The 14,192-nt window shown below is 34.9% G+C and overlaps 1 protein-coding gene across 1 annotated transcript in view; it reads right to left on the minus strand.

The window, feature by feature from the left end:
• The window catches only part of SamDC (S-adenosylmethionine decarboxylase), a 66,277-nt gene extending 53,678 nt beyond the window's left edge, over nt 1–12,599 (minus strand). Inside the window, exon 1 of the mRNA XM_088236987.1 lies at nt 12,283–12,599. Coding sequence (XP_088093113.1) covers nt 12,283–12,407 — 125 coding nt within the window. The 5' untranslated portion in view covers nt 12,408–12,599. The remainder of the gene's footprint in view (nt 1–12,282) is intronic.
• Nucleotides 12,600–14,192: the final 1,593 nt, after the last annotated feature.

Raw genomic sequence — 14,192 nt, forward strand, 5'->3', positions numbered from 1 at the left:
CAAACACACTTTTGTTCACACACACAAGTTTTACACACACACAGATCATTTGAAGTGCTAAAAGAAAACATCAAAATATCATTTTTGACCATTTGTGGACGAGTTTTACACGTAAGTGACGATGTTAGCCTGCTTAGATAAAATCAATTGATTTTACTTTTTTCTAAAGTATTATATGGAATGTATTTTTTTATACCAAATGCAGCCATAGACAACAGACTGCGCAAGTACATACAATCAAAATGAATTCATAATTATCCGCAACTCATGGTGCTTATGGCACTGCACCAACACTTAAAATTCATAAATTGGGTTTAGAATTCCAACCGTCTGTCTATGCACTCTGTAGCTGCAGGATATATTGTAATCCAGCTCTTATTTGTAAAGTATTTTTTAAAAAAATATATGAAAACCAAAATAATTTTTTTAAATAATGTAAATGTGGGCTATGTTTCATACCGTCCATGCAATCAGTAGCTGCAAGACACGCTGTAATCTAGGTCCTGTCTGTTATCTGTTATTAAATTAAATTATAATCGGGAACAAGGAACTAGAATCCCAACCGTAAATGCCCAAGACGTGTTGGGATATTTATTGTACAGCGTCCTTGGGGTGATTTTTAATTTTTGATCAAAAATGGCGCCATATAAATTATCTACAATAATAATAAATAGTAGCATTTCTTAATAATTTTTTACACGAAGGCAAGATTACCAATCTTGCAATTCAAATATCACGTCCGAGCCTGTTCCAAATGGGAAGTTAACAGAATTATCTTCGACTGTCTATAAAGAAAAACCTATATTTGTGTAAGAAAATTAGTTTATTTGCATGAATATTTAAAGTATCTTCGTCGATAACCTATAATTGAACATGTTTATAAGAAATAAATGTATCCATATTCTGCTTTTCATACAAAAAAAAAATTACTTTGTAGATAAAATTGAAGATAACTGTAAACCTCCCATTGTAATCGGGGCCCAGGAATTAATAGGGATTTGTGATTTTTTTACGTAAGTACTTTATATTCGGAAGAATCGGGTTGTGGTCCCGTGGCTAGTGTTACGGAATCACGAATCAAAGGTCCGTGGTTCAAATCCCACTACTACAACTTGATTCCTGTTTTCTAATAGTGAGTTATTTACAAATGGTTTAAAATGGCTTTAAAATGAAATATTTGAGTAAATTATAAGAACACAAATACTTCTTTAAAAAAAAAAAAATAACATGCCAAGGTTTTTTCCACCAGAATCCGGAACCCCAAATATGGTAGTCAAAAGCGTTAAACACGACGGAAAAGCCTTGCACTAATTTACAGAAATACACGGAAAACCAAATAAAAATAACAATATATGAGCAAAGAAACCGAATTAAAAAACACGTCTAACAATGTCGTATTAACGCCACTAGAAGTGCAAGGCCCACTTAAAATGTGAAAAGCATCCTTAAGAAGAAACGCGGTATATCTTTTTTTCATACTAACGTATTCTCGTATTTTCTCCCTGGATTATGGCACTAGAGCAATAATTTCTTTAGACACTATAGATATTTACCATTGTCGTGTTGCATTTTTGATAATTTTTTTCTTATGGGAACTAGGACCATCCAAGAACTCAAAAAAGTGCCCAGTTTTATCTGCCGTCTTTGGACGTACGGTGTACGAGGTCTGTTCAGAAAATACCGGGAGTTTTTAAATTTCGCGGGTTTGGAGAGTCCGATTGTCAAGTTTTTTTTTTATTATGTTGGTATACATACCCCTGAAGTATGCTAAAATTTTGAGCTGTATTCATTGTTTACTTTGTCTGTGGCGGCCGCTAAGGTTTGACATGTTTTTATGAGCTCGGCAATTTTCGTTTGTAAAAAAATGGATCAAAGAATTTGTATCAATTTTTTTATAAAAAAATGAAATAAAGTGTAACAAAGTGTGTGAGATGTTAACAAAGGCCTAGGGTGAGTCTGCTATGAGTAAAACAAGAGTTTACGAGTGGTATAAGCATTTCCAAGATGGCCGTCAAGACGTTAAAGATGACGAACGGCCCGGACGCCCCAGCACATCAATAACCGATGAAAACGTTGAAAAAGTTAATGAAATAGTTATGAACGATCGCCGAATCACAATTAGAGAAGTCGCTGATGATGTTAGCATATCGATTGGCTCATGCTATGAAATTTTTTTGAATGTTTTGGGTATGAAACGCGTGGCAGCAAAATTTGTTAATTTTTTTTTGAATTTTGAACAAAAACAGCGGCGAATGGAAGTTGCTCAGGTGTCACTAAATGAAGTCAACGACGATGCAGAATTACTGAAACGTGTTATAACAGGTGACGAAACGTAGGTTTACGGATATGACGTCAAAACTAAGGCTCAATCGTCCTAGTGGAGTCATTCTGGATCACCAAGACAAAAACCGCCGAGCACGCCGAACACGTCTAACCTTAGCGGCTGCCATACAAATTAAACAATAAATACAGCCGAAATTTTAAGCATACTTAGGAGCATGCATAACAACATCATAAAAAAAAATGACAATCGGACTCTCCAAACCCGCGAAATTTTAACATTCCTGCTATTTTCTGAACACACCTCGTATTGGATATTTTCTTTAAAGAAATAATATCCAAATAGGAAAGCGGGAAAACCAAACGTCGATTTTAGTTTGGCAAAATTAGTCCGTCGTGCAGTTGTCTTTTTCGCACCGTATCGGCGAGCCATTTGCGAGAGAGGGACAATGTTCAAATTCATATTCATCAAAATTGTCTGGCATCACATATCCACTTAAAAATGCGGTAAGGTTTGGAAAATAAGCTACGCAAATATTTGATTTTGGAATTTCAGCTCTTTATACGGGGAGACAGTAAAATAGCACCAAGTATTTTATCGTTCTCACTTGAATGGGCTCCTGATAGATAAAGAATTACGATCCAATAAAAAAAAAATTGTCGGCCTCGTGGTGTAATGGCCAGCGCGTTTGCCTACCACGCGAGAGGTCTCGGGTTCGATTCCCGACATGGTTGACATGAAATATTTCTTTAAAAAGGTGTTTTCACTCAAATATTTCATAGTCCCCTGGACTGGCACCTGATTCGTTAAACTGATCATTTTACCTTCAAGATACGCTGCGATTGGTGTACTGATGCAGTGCCCTATGCACCATTAGGTGTGGAAAGAGAATGATGATGATGATGATCCAATAATATTTTGAGTTTGTCCTAATGTTTGTCGACAAGGACTGTATTTCACCCCCTAGGAAATGATTAAGATTAACATATCACAACAGAGATGGAGAACATTTTAAAGAAGGGAATACGAAAGTCAAAGCATTTAAAGGGCTTATGACCTTTAATTGGAAGGTTTGTGTGGCCGCTTTACACACTGTGTAACATTCACCATTCTGCCTGTGTTTGCATCCATATTGAAATCTATTCATGCGAGTAAGATTCATGACTGAATTGTTTCAGTACATACTAGGTAACGCTTGAAAATATTTTTACTTTTTCTTGGATCAGTTGGTTTGATCAACAACAATATGAGTTTGTTCAAATGTTTGTAGACAGATATTGAATTTTACCCCCGCAGGGCTTATGACCTGTCATCGGCTGGTTAATATGTTAATATTAATAACTCCTTAAGGAAATCACACCCACATCGGTTAAGGTTTCAGCTCTTTTAAAATCATAAAAACCAACAGACGGAAGAATAAAAAAATATGGATGTTTAAACATAGGCAGAATGGTGAATGTTTCACACTGAGTAAAGTGCCACTTAAACCAGCCAACGATAAACTTTTTATTTGCTTTCTTAATTTTCTTAACTAAATTATCCACTTAAATTGTATTATAATTTCAATATTACTTTTTATTTTTTTTTGTCTTTACTTTTATTTTTTATTTCTTATTCCCTTGTTTTCCACTAAAATCTATTCAAGTATTGAAAGAATGTAACTTTTCATTTATATTCATGTCTCTATTTCACTTTCACACCATAGATTTCATAAAGTATTCTAGATTTATACGATTAGGTATACCCGCGAACAGGCCATGACTACGTGGAATTTCTTGTTTTAATAAATACATAGTGATATATTTTATAATAAATGCACTAAAATGTAAACAAAAAATTGTAAATAAATAATCAATGACAGGTCATAAGCCCTGCAAATGCCGAAACATCCATATTCTCTTATCTTAAATGTTCTTCATCTCCGTTGTAACATGTTAACTACGGTCTATTTTAGAATGGTAAAAGGAGATACTTTCGCTTGGCAAGCAGAACCTAACAAAGTCACGAAATTGACTAATTAATTAACAGGGGTATTCTTAATTCGATTAAGCCAAATTATAACAAAACCGTACAGGGTACGCGTACGTAGGCACGCATTAAATTTAGCAAACTCCGAAAATAGGACCAAAGGACTGAGTTAAAAATAGATATAAGGGAACATTATCATATTAATTAATTTTAAAATATCTCATCTAATTATAACAATGAATATGCTACTAAAAATATACAAATCCTATTATCAGACCAACTCTCGAATACGGGTTTCATATATGGAATCCCTATTTTATTAAGGATACCGAATCGTTGGAAGGAGTCCAAAGATGAGACACAGAGTTGTCACCAAGCCTGAAACGGTTTCCATATGTGGATAGACTTGAAACTTTCACGACGCTGCAGGAACGGCGAGAAAGGGGTGACCTGATAGAGACACAAGATACTCAAGAGTCACTATAGCTGCTCAAATTTGGATTCCATGTTTTAGCTTATGCTCGTCTTCGAGGCCAAAGTCTCAGGCTGGAGAAAAGCGATTTCAATCTAAATCGACGGAAGCATTTTCTAACATTAGGGTTGGTGATGGTTGAAAAGAGCTGCCACGAGAGCTGATCTCAACGTGTAGTCTCAATGGGTTCAAAAATAGAGTAGATTTGTTTCGGAAAAGTTTAAGTTCGCCAACAACTAACTTTAGTTGAAATTTATTAAAGCATATCGGCTTTGAGCTGCTCGCTTAAAATTAATAAAATAATAATTATTATTTTACAAAGCGCCAACTCTACACTGCGAAGTAGACTTATCTTCATTCAATTTCCTATTTCCGAATTTTTAACCGAGAGTAGGTAGTCATTAAGTCGAAAACATCCGTCCAGGGTTCTGGTTCTATTCGACTCGCAGAACTGTATTATACATCCGCCTGGGCACAGAAATGTATTTAGAAGTGTGTTTTTTTTACTGCAATATCACTGAACAGGCATTTGTAGCGTAACATTGATAATAATATCAATGTCCAGGATGTGTAGATTAGTCAATTCGTCACACAACTTGGAATTCTTTGGGATAGATCTTCCGGCTTTTCGTACATCTCTTCGCCACTAAAACAGTGTGGGATGAAGATGGATTGGTATGGGTTAGCTCAAAGTCTTATAATATAGTATACCATTATTTCATGGCTCTTGTTTGTCTTTGCTACGTGGTTTTGTGTTCTTTTTGTCCAGTTTCTTGCACATATGCTTTATCATATCTTCTTCTCTTAGTGCCCTGTCAGGTATCCCCAACGTTGGCAATCACTCTGGCAAAAGTCTTTCTGTCCTGTGCTGCCCGGAAAATCTGCTCCACAGTCCTGAAGCCAGTCCAGTCTCGTATATTTCGCAGCCAGGACATCTGTCTTTTTCCAGCCCCTCTGTGACCCTCAATCTTGCCTTTCAAAATTAAATAAAGGAAGTGGTACTTTTCTCCACGCATTATATGCCCCAGATACGAAATTTTGTGAACTTTTATGGTGGTTAAGAGTTCTCTGTTCGTTCTAGCTCGATTTAAGACATTTGAGTTTTTTATGTCCAAGATATCTCAAGCATTCTGCGATGCAACCACATCTCAAAAGCCTCAAGCCTGTTCATAATATTCACCTTCAGAGTCCAAGTCTCACAGCCATACAACAATACAGATCACACATAACATTTTACCAATCTTTCCCTTATTTTCAAGATTAGATTAGCATTGCAGAAGAAAGATTTCATTGTATTAAAAGCAGCTCTTGCTGTCTCAATTCTGCATTTAATTTCTATATCTGGATCTAGGGTCTCTGTTAGAATGCTGCCGAGGTACTTATCATATAGCTATTCTAATTGGGTTAGGGTTGTGGTCCTGTGTTTAGCTCTCGGACTCACGGATCAAAGATCCGTGGTTAAAATCCCACCCTATCCCAACTTGATTCCCATTTTTTAATAGCGAGTTATTTACAACTCGTTGAAATGACCCTCAAAATTAAATATTTGGGTAAACCATACGAACGCAAATACATTATTTTTTTTTGGAATAAATATTTTTTTTTTTCTTTCATGTTACAAATTACGCTTGCCAACATGATTATTGTCTCACGAGTACCAATAGGTCCACTTAATCCAGTTTTTTTATCCTGTTTTCAAATATGTATTCGGAATATCTCATCACCCACATTCACCCATTTCGTCAAATCCATGTACAATACGCTGGTTTCATGTACCTCAAACAGAAGTTTCCTGAAATTGGTGATGCAAAAATTAAAGAGTGAATATTAAATTTGTGGGTCTACAAATACGATCACTAATGCATGATAAAAAGTTTGAGAAACCATTGAATTCACTTGAGAATGCAGCTTGGCGAGCATTCAAAAATGGCCTACCTTGACTCATCAGAATGTTCGAATATCGTGCAGTTAAGAATGGAGAAAGTATTAAAATCTTTGAAATTATATATGCGTGTATCTTGCAAACCTTGCGTGATGGGGAAACACCGATATCATATTCGAAATCAGGAGAAAAAATACTATTAAAATCACATATTTTTCTTTCCGAGACAAAAAAAAGTTTTTTTTTGCCCAGTGTTATCAATATTGATATATGAATAAGCTGCAATTAATGCACCAATGAAGTGTCCTATACACCTTAGATGTATAATTATAAAGAAAAATATTGAGAATAAGAAAATTAAGAGTTTAAAATGCATAGTTGATAATTAAAAGTCGGAATAATCGTCGTGCGTGCATGAGAACGCGTATTAGTAGGATTTTGTTAGTTGTTGTTAGGAGAGCTCCTACACCACTCGGAGATGACAGAATAAACGATGTTGATCTTCGATGTGTATTTATTACACTGTTAATATAATATAGGACAGACGAATTGGGCGATGGACTAGATGTACACTGACATTAATCACTATACTACCACGCCCTGTGCCTTTTATATATCAGGTTATTTTGTTTTGGACGTCTTTATGGCGCGATGAAGTTGATGGACGTTGTATCCACATATCGATACCTCCTACGTATGATATCGTAACCCAGAATACGCGATTTTAGAGGAGAAGGATTTGAAGATATCTTGATCCAGTATAAATCTAAAGACTGACAGATTTTTAAAAAAAAATGTATGTATATTCATTTTTAAATCTTTTTTCATGTAAGCTTATAAAAGGAAATGTTTTGCGGTTTTTGTAAAAATGCACATACGATATTATACTTTGTAAGAGACGCAAAGTAAAATATTGTATGAATGACATACAACATTTTACATCGGGGTTTATTCAAAAACAATATTGTATGACATGTTGTGTAACATACGATAATGATTTGGTACTCACAAATGATGTGTCCAATCGTAAGAAGCACTAACGGTAATCTATGTTGTTATTCTGTATATTATAACAAACATGAAATATTAGTACCGGAGTTAAAACAAATACAATATCATTGACTGGTTTATTACATCAAGCATTTTGCAGTCTTTCATACAAATATAGATTTGTGTTATTTTACGATAAAACTGTTGTTGGAGTTACCTATACGTGGTGGGGATTTAGTTTTTAAGAAAAAAAATACTTTTTTGTTCTCTAATAAGATTTTTTTTTTATTTTTCGCATAAGCGGGATTCATTTTGGAAAAAATGCTATTTGAAAATAAAAAAACAATACACGCGATGGACGTTCGTCTTGTCCGAAGAACACAATTGTAACTGATACTCACGCCACATCCGGCCATCTCTTTCGTTCCAAGAAAATCATCGCAAGGGTTCGTATGAGATAGGAAAATATGCGTCCAAAAAAACATAACTAATTGCAATTTTCCTTTTTGTTGGAACTAAAAATATAATACGGTAAAAACTCAAAATTGATAATTTGTGGGTTACGATATTATACGTATAAGGGGTCGATATGTAGAAGACGCGAGGTCTGTATGCAAAGACATATTCATGTGAACAAATTAAAACAGAGATGGAGAACATTTTAGAGAAGATAATACGGAAGTCTAGGCATTTACAGGGCTTATAACCTGTTATTGGCTGGTTTAAGTGGCCACTTTACACACCGTGTAACATTTACAATTTTGCATGTTTGAACATCCATATTTATTCAATTATTCCATCTGCTGATTTTAGTGAAGTTAAAGAGCTGAACTCTATATTGTTGTGAAGAGATTCATCTGATCGAATTATTTCACATACTAGGCAATGGCTGAAAACAATTGTCTTTTTAACATCTTCTTGGACCAGTTGTGCGTGGACCTTGATCAATATTCCTGTGGTGTTCTATCCTATCTGTCTACCACTATGGGGAAATGGTTTATTTGTTTTCGAAAACTAAACGTCTATTAGAATAAATTAAATGGGTTCATTAAACTAAAAGATATAAACAAATAACTATTTTACAACTAGATAAATAATACATTATGATGATGATAAGCTTTAGAAAAACTGTGTTGGAAAATGTAATATTATTATGCAACTAACTACACGAGATTGAATAGTAATGTTATCTGGGTAATGAAACGGAATTGCATATACTATACAGTAGAGATAGGCCCTTTTCACCATGCCACGCAAATCCACCCGGTCCGGTAACTTTACCGCGTTCATCCTACAAACGCATACACAACGCGTCACCTTTTGAAGGGTGAACACGTAAAATTACCGGGCCGGGTGGATTGGAGTGTCATGTGTAAAAAGGGCCATAGGCGTTTCGGTTATTTCAAATAAGTAGCAATAACAGTTACCGTTTTACAAATAAAACGGTATCTAAATAACAGTGTAGAGCAGCGTGGGTAAAAAATCTGGTACAAGCAACTGCTACAGCAAAAAGTAAAAGTTAATATACAGGGTGTTCATTAAACCCTGTCACATCCGAAACCACGATGATCAGTATGAGCAAGAAGACATATTGGCACATTTAAATATTTTTTTGGAACGAATAAAATTGAAAAAAAAAAAACAAAAATGGTTGCTTAATTCTGCAGGGGAGAAACGAAGGGGGAGGGGGGAGTCTGAAACACCGGCAACCGAGCTCCCCTCACTTCTCCCCTGAAGAAGTAAGCAACCATTTGTTTTTTTTTTACATATGCCAATATGTGTTCTTGTCCATACTGATCATCGTGGTTTCGGATGTGACAGGGTTTAAAGAACACCCTGTATGTGCAAGCCTTTATTTTTAATTAATTAGGTTTTATTTTATTTTATGTGTGTACCTATCTTTTGGTATATATTGACGTTTTTTTAGTACAACATTTTGACCAATCTCTTCTTTTCGACCAATCTGTTTTTTTTAGTTGGCTGAAAGATATTGCTTTTAGCAATATGCCCGCCAAAGTACTTATTCTTTGTACTTGAAGTTTTAAATAAATTAATAAAACAGTTTCGCAATTTCATTTTCATTGGGGGAAGGCGGGTCCTGAATAGTTTTTCTTTACAGTAACAGTTTAATTTTTTTATGAAACTGTTACAGGTGTTTCAGTATAGTAGAACTCTGTTTATTCGAACTCCAGTCACCCGGCTTGCCAAATATCCGGATCGTTATCAGAAAATAAAAGCTCGAAATAAGGACCTCGATGCTCGTAAAGAGTTTCTTCATCAAAGCAATGAGGAATTTCAGCCTTACTGTAAATTGGATACAAAAAATGTTTTCTTATGAGCGGTTAAAATTAGAACATTAAATTATGCGGCAAAGTTTCTTGAAAATGTGCGAAAAGAATATTAAAAAATATTTTAACATAAACGAACTACTTTGTACGACGTCACTAGCTCATATGAGTCAACCAATGATAGATGAGAGAGTTGGCGAAGATTTCCGGTGTACTAACCGTTAACGGGCTAATCGGCAGAAGTAACCGAGAAGAAGCGGAAGAAAACTTGAGACGTCACATGAACAATATTTTCAGAAATACAAAACTTTAAAAAATCATAGCACTCATACACAAAAAAATTTAAAAAATAAAAAATTGTGCCTTTTTTGGCTTAGTTTAGTAAATTTACAAATATATTTAAAAAACTCTGATCTTCCTCTTTAAGTTTGCTGGACATGTTTTCTTGTGAGGCTGTGATATCACAGTCAACATACGATGCAAGACTTAAGATAATATATCTCTTATTTTTTTAAATGGTGAAGTTGTATTTATTAAATCTTCAAATGTACATTTTCACGCCGGATTTGGAAAGTAAAATTTGTTTAAATATGCTGGTTTTTAATACAACAAAATATTTATCCTTGCTATGCGAAGAATTGATATGACGCCAATACAGCAATAAATCTGTATGAGAGAGCACGAATATAAAACTCATAAGGTGATTTTCATGAAAACGGCGCTTTATAAATTATCCACAATAATAGTAACAAGGAAGATGCGAGACGCTGTTCTGTGGCCGGTGTTTGTGTGAAAGAGATTCAGTTGGTTATTGACAGTGAGATGGGGGGATGCACGCATATAAAATGGCCAGCGTTTTTAGGGTTTTCAAAATTTATTTTACTATAACAGGGTTAAATTTTATATTTATTAACAGTATGTCTCTAAGTTTTTTTTCTCCAAATGTCTGAATTTTAGAATATTCCGTATTTTGCTTATGGTTACACGATGTAACATCACCGCGCGCAAAGGAATTCTTTACCACAGCCTTTTAAGAGTTAAATTTTAACGTGATTCCAATTCGCTGAGGTATTTCAAAAGAAATAAAAAAATAAAGTTGGCGTTTTTTTCAAAACATTGCACAAATTTAATAGTTAACTCAATAATCCGAATTTCTGCATAGCCGGATAACGTCTGGCTGACTGGTATATTAATCTCATTAATCCGGATAATTGGAGTTTTAAGGCGTTACAAAATTTTCATTCCTTACTCCACAACAATTCGTGTTCAGTGCATAATGTGTACCAAAAGCAAGTTGAACCTTGGTGATATGTGTATCAATTTAGTTCATCAAGTCGATTTAAAGGGCGGGCAGCAACGAAGCCTATTTTACAATACAAAAATCCATTTACAGAGATGCAGAGATGCTCAGCACTTTTACATCATGAAAATCTACAGATGGAAGAAATATCGTGGGCATACAACGAAAACTGGCCAAATCGAAATTCTTGTTTGTTGGCTAATCAAAATTGAAGTTTTTATGTAGACAGAAACTCATAATTATGCTATTTAGTACACTTTTAATTTTAAGTTTCTTTTGCTTTACATAGCACAAAGCATTAACAATGTATTTTGTTAGTATAGAAGCGTGTTTAGATTTTGACAATATTTCCTCTAGCAGATAATCAATATACAATTATTATTTTGTTTTGTCTACGCACATATAATTCGTTATAAAACATTTTGAGACACAATGTATTACATTAATATTTACATTTAAACACATGCATCATAATCATAATATCTGTAATCACTCCAAATTTTAATTGAAGTAAACACTTCCCTTTTTTTTTTACTTACTTGCATTAATTTAACTCCAGTTATTAGATTCGAAATAAAGCGGAAATTCTTGTTAGTATGCACGTACATAAAAATATCACATTGTTTTCTTATCAATGAGAACATCTCGATGTTTTTAAAGCATGTCTAGTTATGTGGTGTGCTGTAAAACGGTGCGTCTTATCGACAGATAAACCTAAAACCTACATTTCAAATTCCAGTCAAGTGTGCGGATAAGATCTCATTCTGAATCCGGGTAACTTTAGTTGGAAAATAGGAAAATGTAGACCGCGCCGCATGTAACTAATAAGTAGAGAGGTGGAAAATCTATAAAATTCTGCAAATCCCTCATTCCATCTTTGTTTATATTGTCCCCGGTAAAATATACCAATATTATTGTATGTATGACGTAAGGACGTCTCATATCACCTGCCGGAAATTTTTCGGCGCTCGCGCACAGGCGGGCGAGCGAAAAACGCGCAACTGTTGACTTTCTAAATGGAAATAAACAATGTCATTCTATTTATCTGATCTTTCGGCTTAACCCAATAGTCGAGATAAACTTGCAAAAACTTTTTCCTACCTTGGAATCTTCCTCAAGTCGGCATTCTTCGCAGGAACGAACCAAATCTCCAGTAATTTTTCTACACCTTCGAAAAATGGCACATCTTTATCACAATTATTACTTAACATTTCAGTTTCAGCCATCGCTACGCTGATCTTCAGTGATATTTATAAAATAAAGAAGTTTTTAAGGGTATAGAAAATACTCTCCAATCTTTGTGATGTGCCAAGCGAACAGCACGGCGCCAAGTCTATTGAAAACTGACAGCAGCAAAACTCTGCTTCGATTTCTCACCACAAGACCGGCGCGCGGCGTGATTACAGCACGTGGTCTGCGCATGAATTTCGCACTTCGCCCCCCTCCCGACATTTTGCACGTGTTTTTTTTACTTAGCAAGCGCGGGAGAGAACCGGAATATTTGTAATAATTATTAAAATTCATCATTTAAGAAATGTTTTATTTTTAATCAAGATTACATAATATCATAAACAGGGTATTTACCAGATGCACATGACAACATTATACATAATGCAACAACCAACAACTATACTTCTTCTTAAACCAAACATCATACTATATCATCTCATGCACTTCTTGATCTTATTTTTACCACCTTTCCTCATAAAGTTTATAAATACGGCCATTTGACTGCTTCTGGTTTTTCTAATCACGACCTTCTCTATATGAGCTATAAAATAAACTGTCCACGACATCACAAGAAAATATTGCTACTTTGAAATTTTTGTAATATTAACAAAGAAAGATTTGAGGCTTACATCTCTAACATAGACTGGAAGGAGATTTACAAAACGAGCAATGTCGACCTTAAAGTAGACTATCATCGGCCTGTTTAGTACCCACGCCCCTATTAAACAATCCATCCGTGATAAATTGGTTTTCATCATATTAACGTAACCGTCGGCAGAGCATTTTTGAAAATTTGAATATGCAACTTAATTTTTACTCTAGTGGCTCATCAGTCGATTAGCCTTTTTCCCATCGATATAATCTAGTCAAACCTAGTTTTAAAACTTTGTATTTGAAGTTATCATCTTTTCTTAACATTTTTCTTTCTTTTTCCACATCCACTTCTAGATGGAGCATGTAGATATTACCAGACACTTCCAGGAAACCCTATTGCCAGTCAGCACTCTCGCTTCCTCTTACGTCAATCTGAAGTCCCTTAGTTCCGCCGAAAGATCATCATTAACGGCCTTCCAAGACGGCGGGAGCCTAATCAGTCAGTCTCAAAACTAAACACAACAAACATCCCGTCATTTCACCATAGGGGTGACAGAGAGGATAGAACACCACATCACTGTCTTTGCATACAGACCTCGCTTCCTCTACATTCATACATCTTCTCATAAACGCACGCCGATTATTCCTTCTCTTGACATGTCTATCTTCAAGTATTTGATTGTGCCATGTCTTTCAAGGTCTTTCTCGTTTTCTGCATCCATCAACATTAGCATCGTAGATCCTTTTAGCCGTTCTTTCGCTCTATATTTCCAAACCAACGCAGTACTCCTATCTTGATTCTGTCTATACTTGTCTCAGCTTTACATAGTTCACGGATCTCGACATTTGTGCACTTATCATATATCGTTTTACCACATATTCACCTGAGAGATTGCATTTTGACGGCATTCAACCTACTCCTACGCCCAAAACTATAAATGTATATGATAATCAATATATAATTCACATATTGTCATCAAACTTTGCCTATTATTATCAATTAAAATAATCATACATAAATAAAGTAAAGTAAAGGTGTGAATTCTTAAAAATTCCTACAAAATGATCCTATTGCTTACAGCTTTCTGCGAATGACAACTACATTCAGGAGTTGGTTAAGTCCAATGAAAGGCAAACTATAAAAAAAAAAATTCAATAAATTTTACATTTTTAAAAAATTGTTGTTA

This window comes from Micrasema longulum, unplaced genomic scaffold (assembly GCF_059751315.1).
Source record: "Micrasema longulum isolate JH-2025_06_02 unplaced genomic scaffold, ASM5975131v1 h1tg001633l, whole genome shotgun sequence".
Classification (NCBI taxonomy): Eukaryota; Metazoa; Arthropoda; class Insecta; order Trichoptera; family Brachycentridae; genus Micrasema; species Micrasema longulum.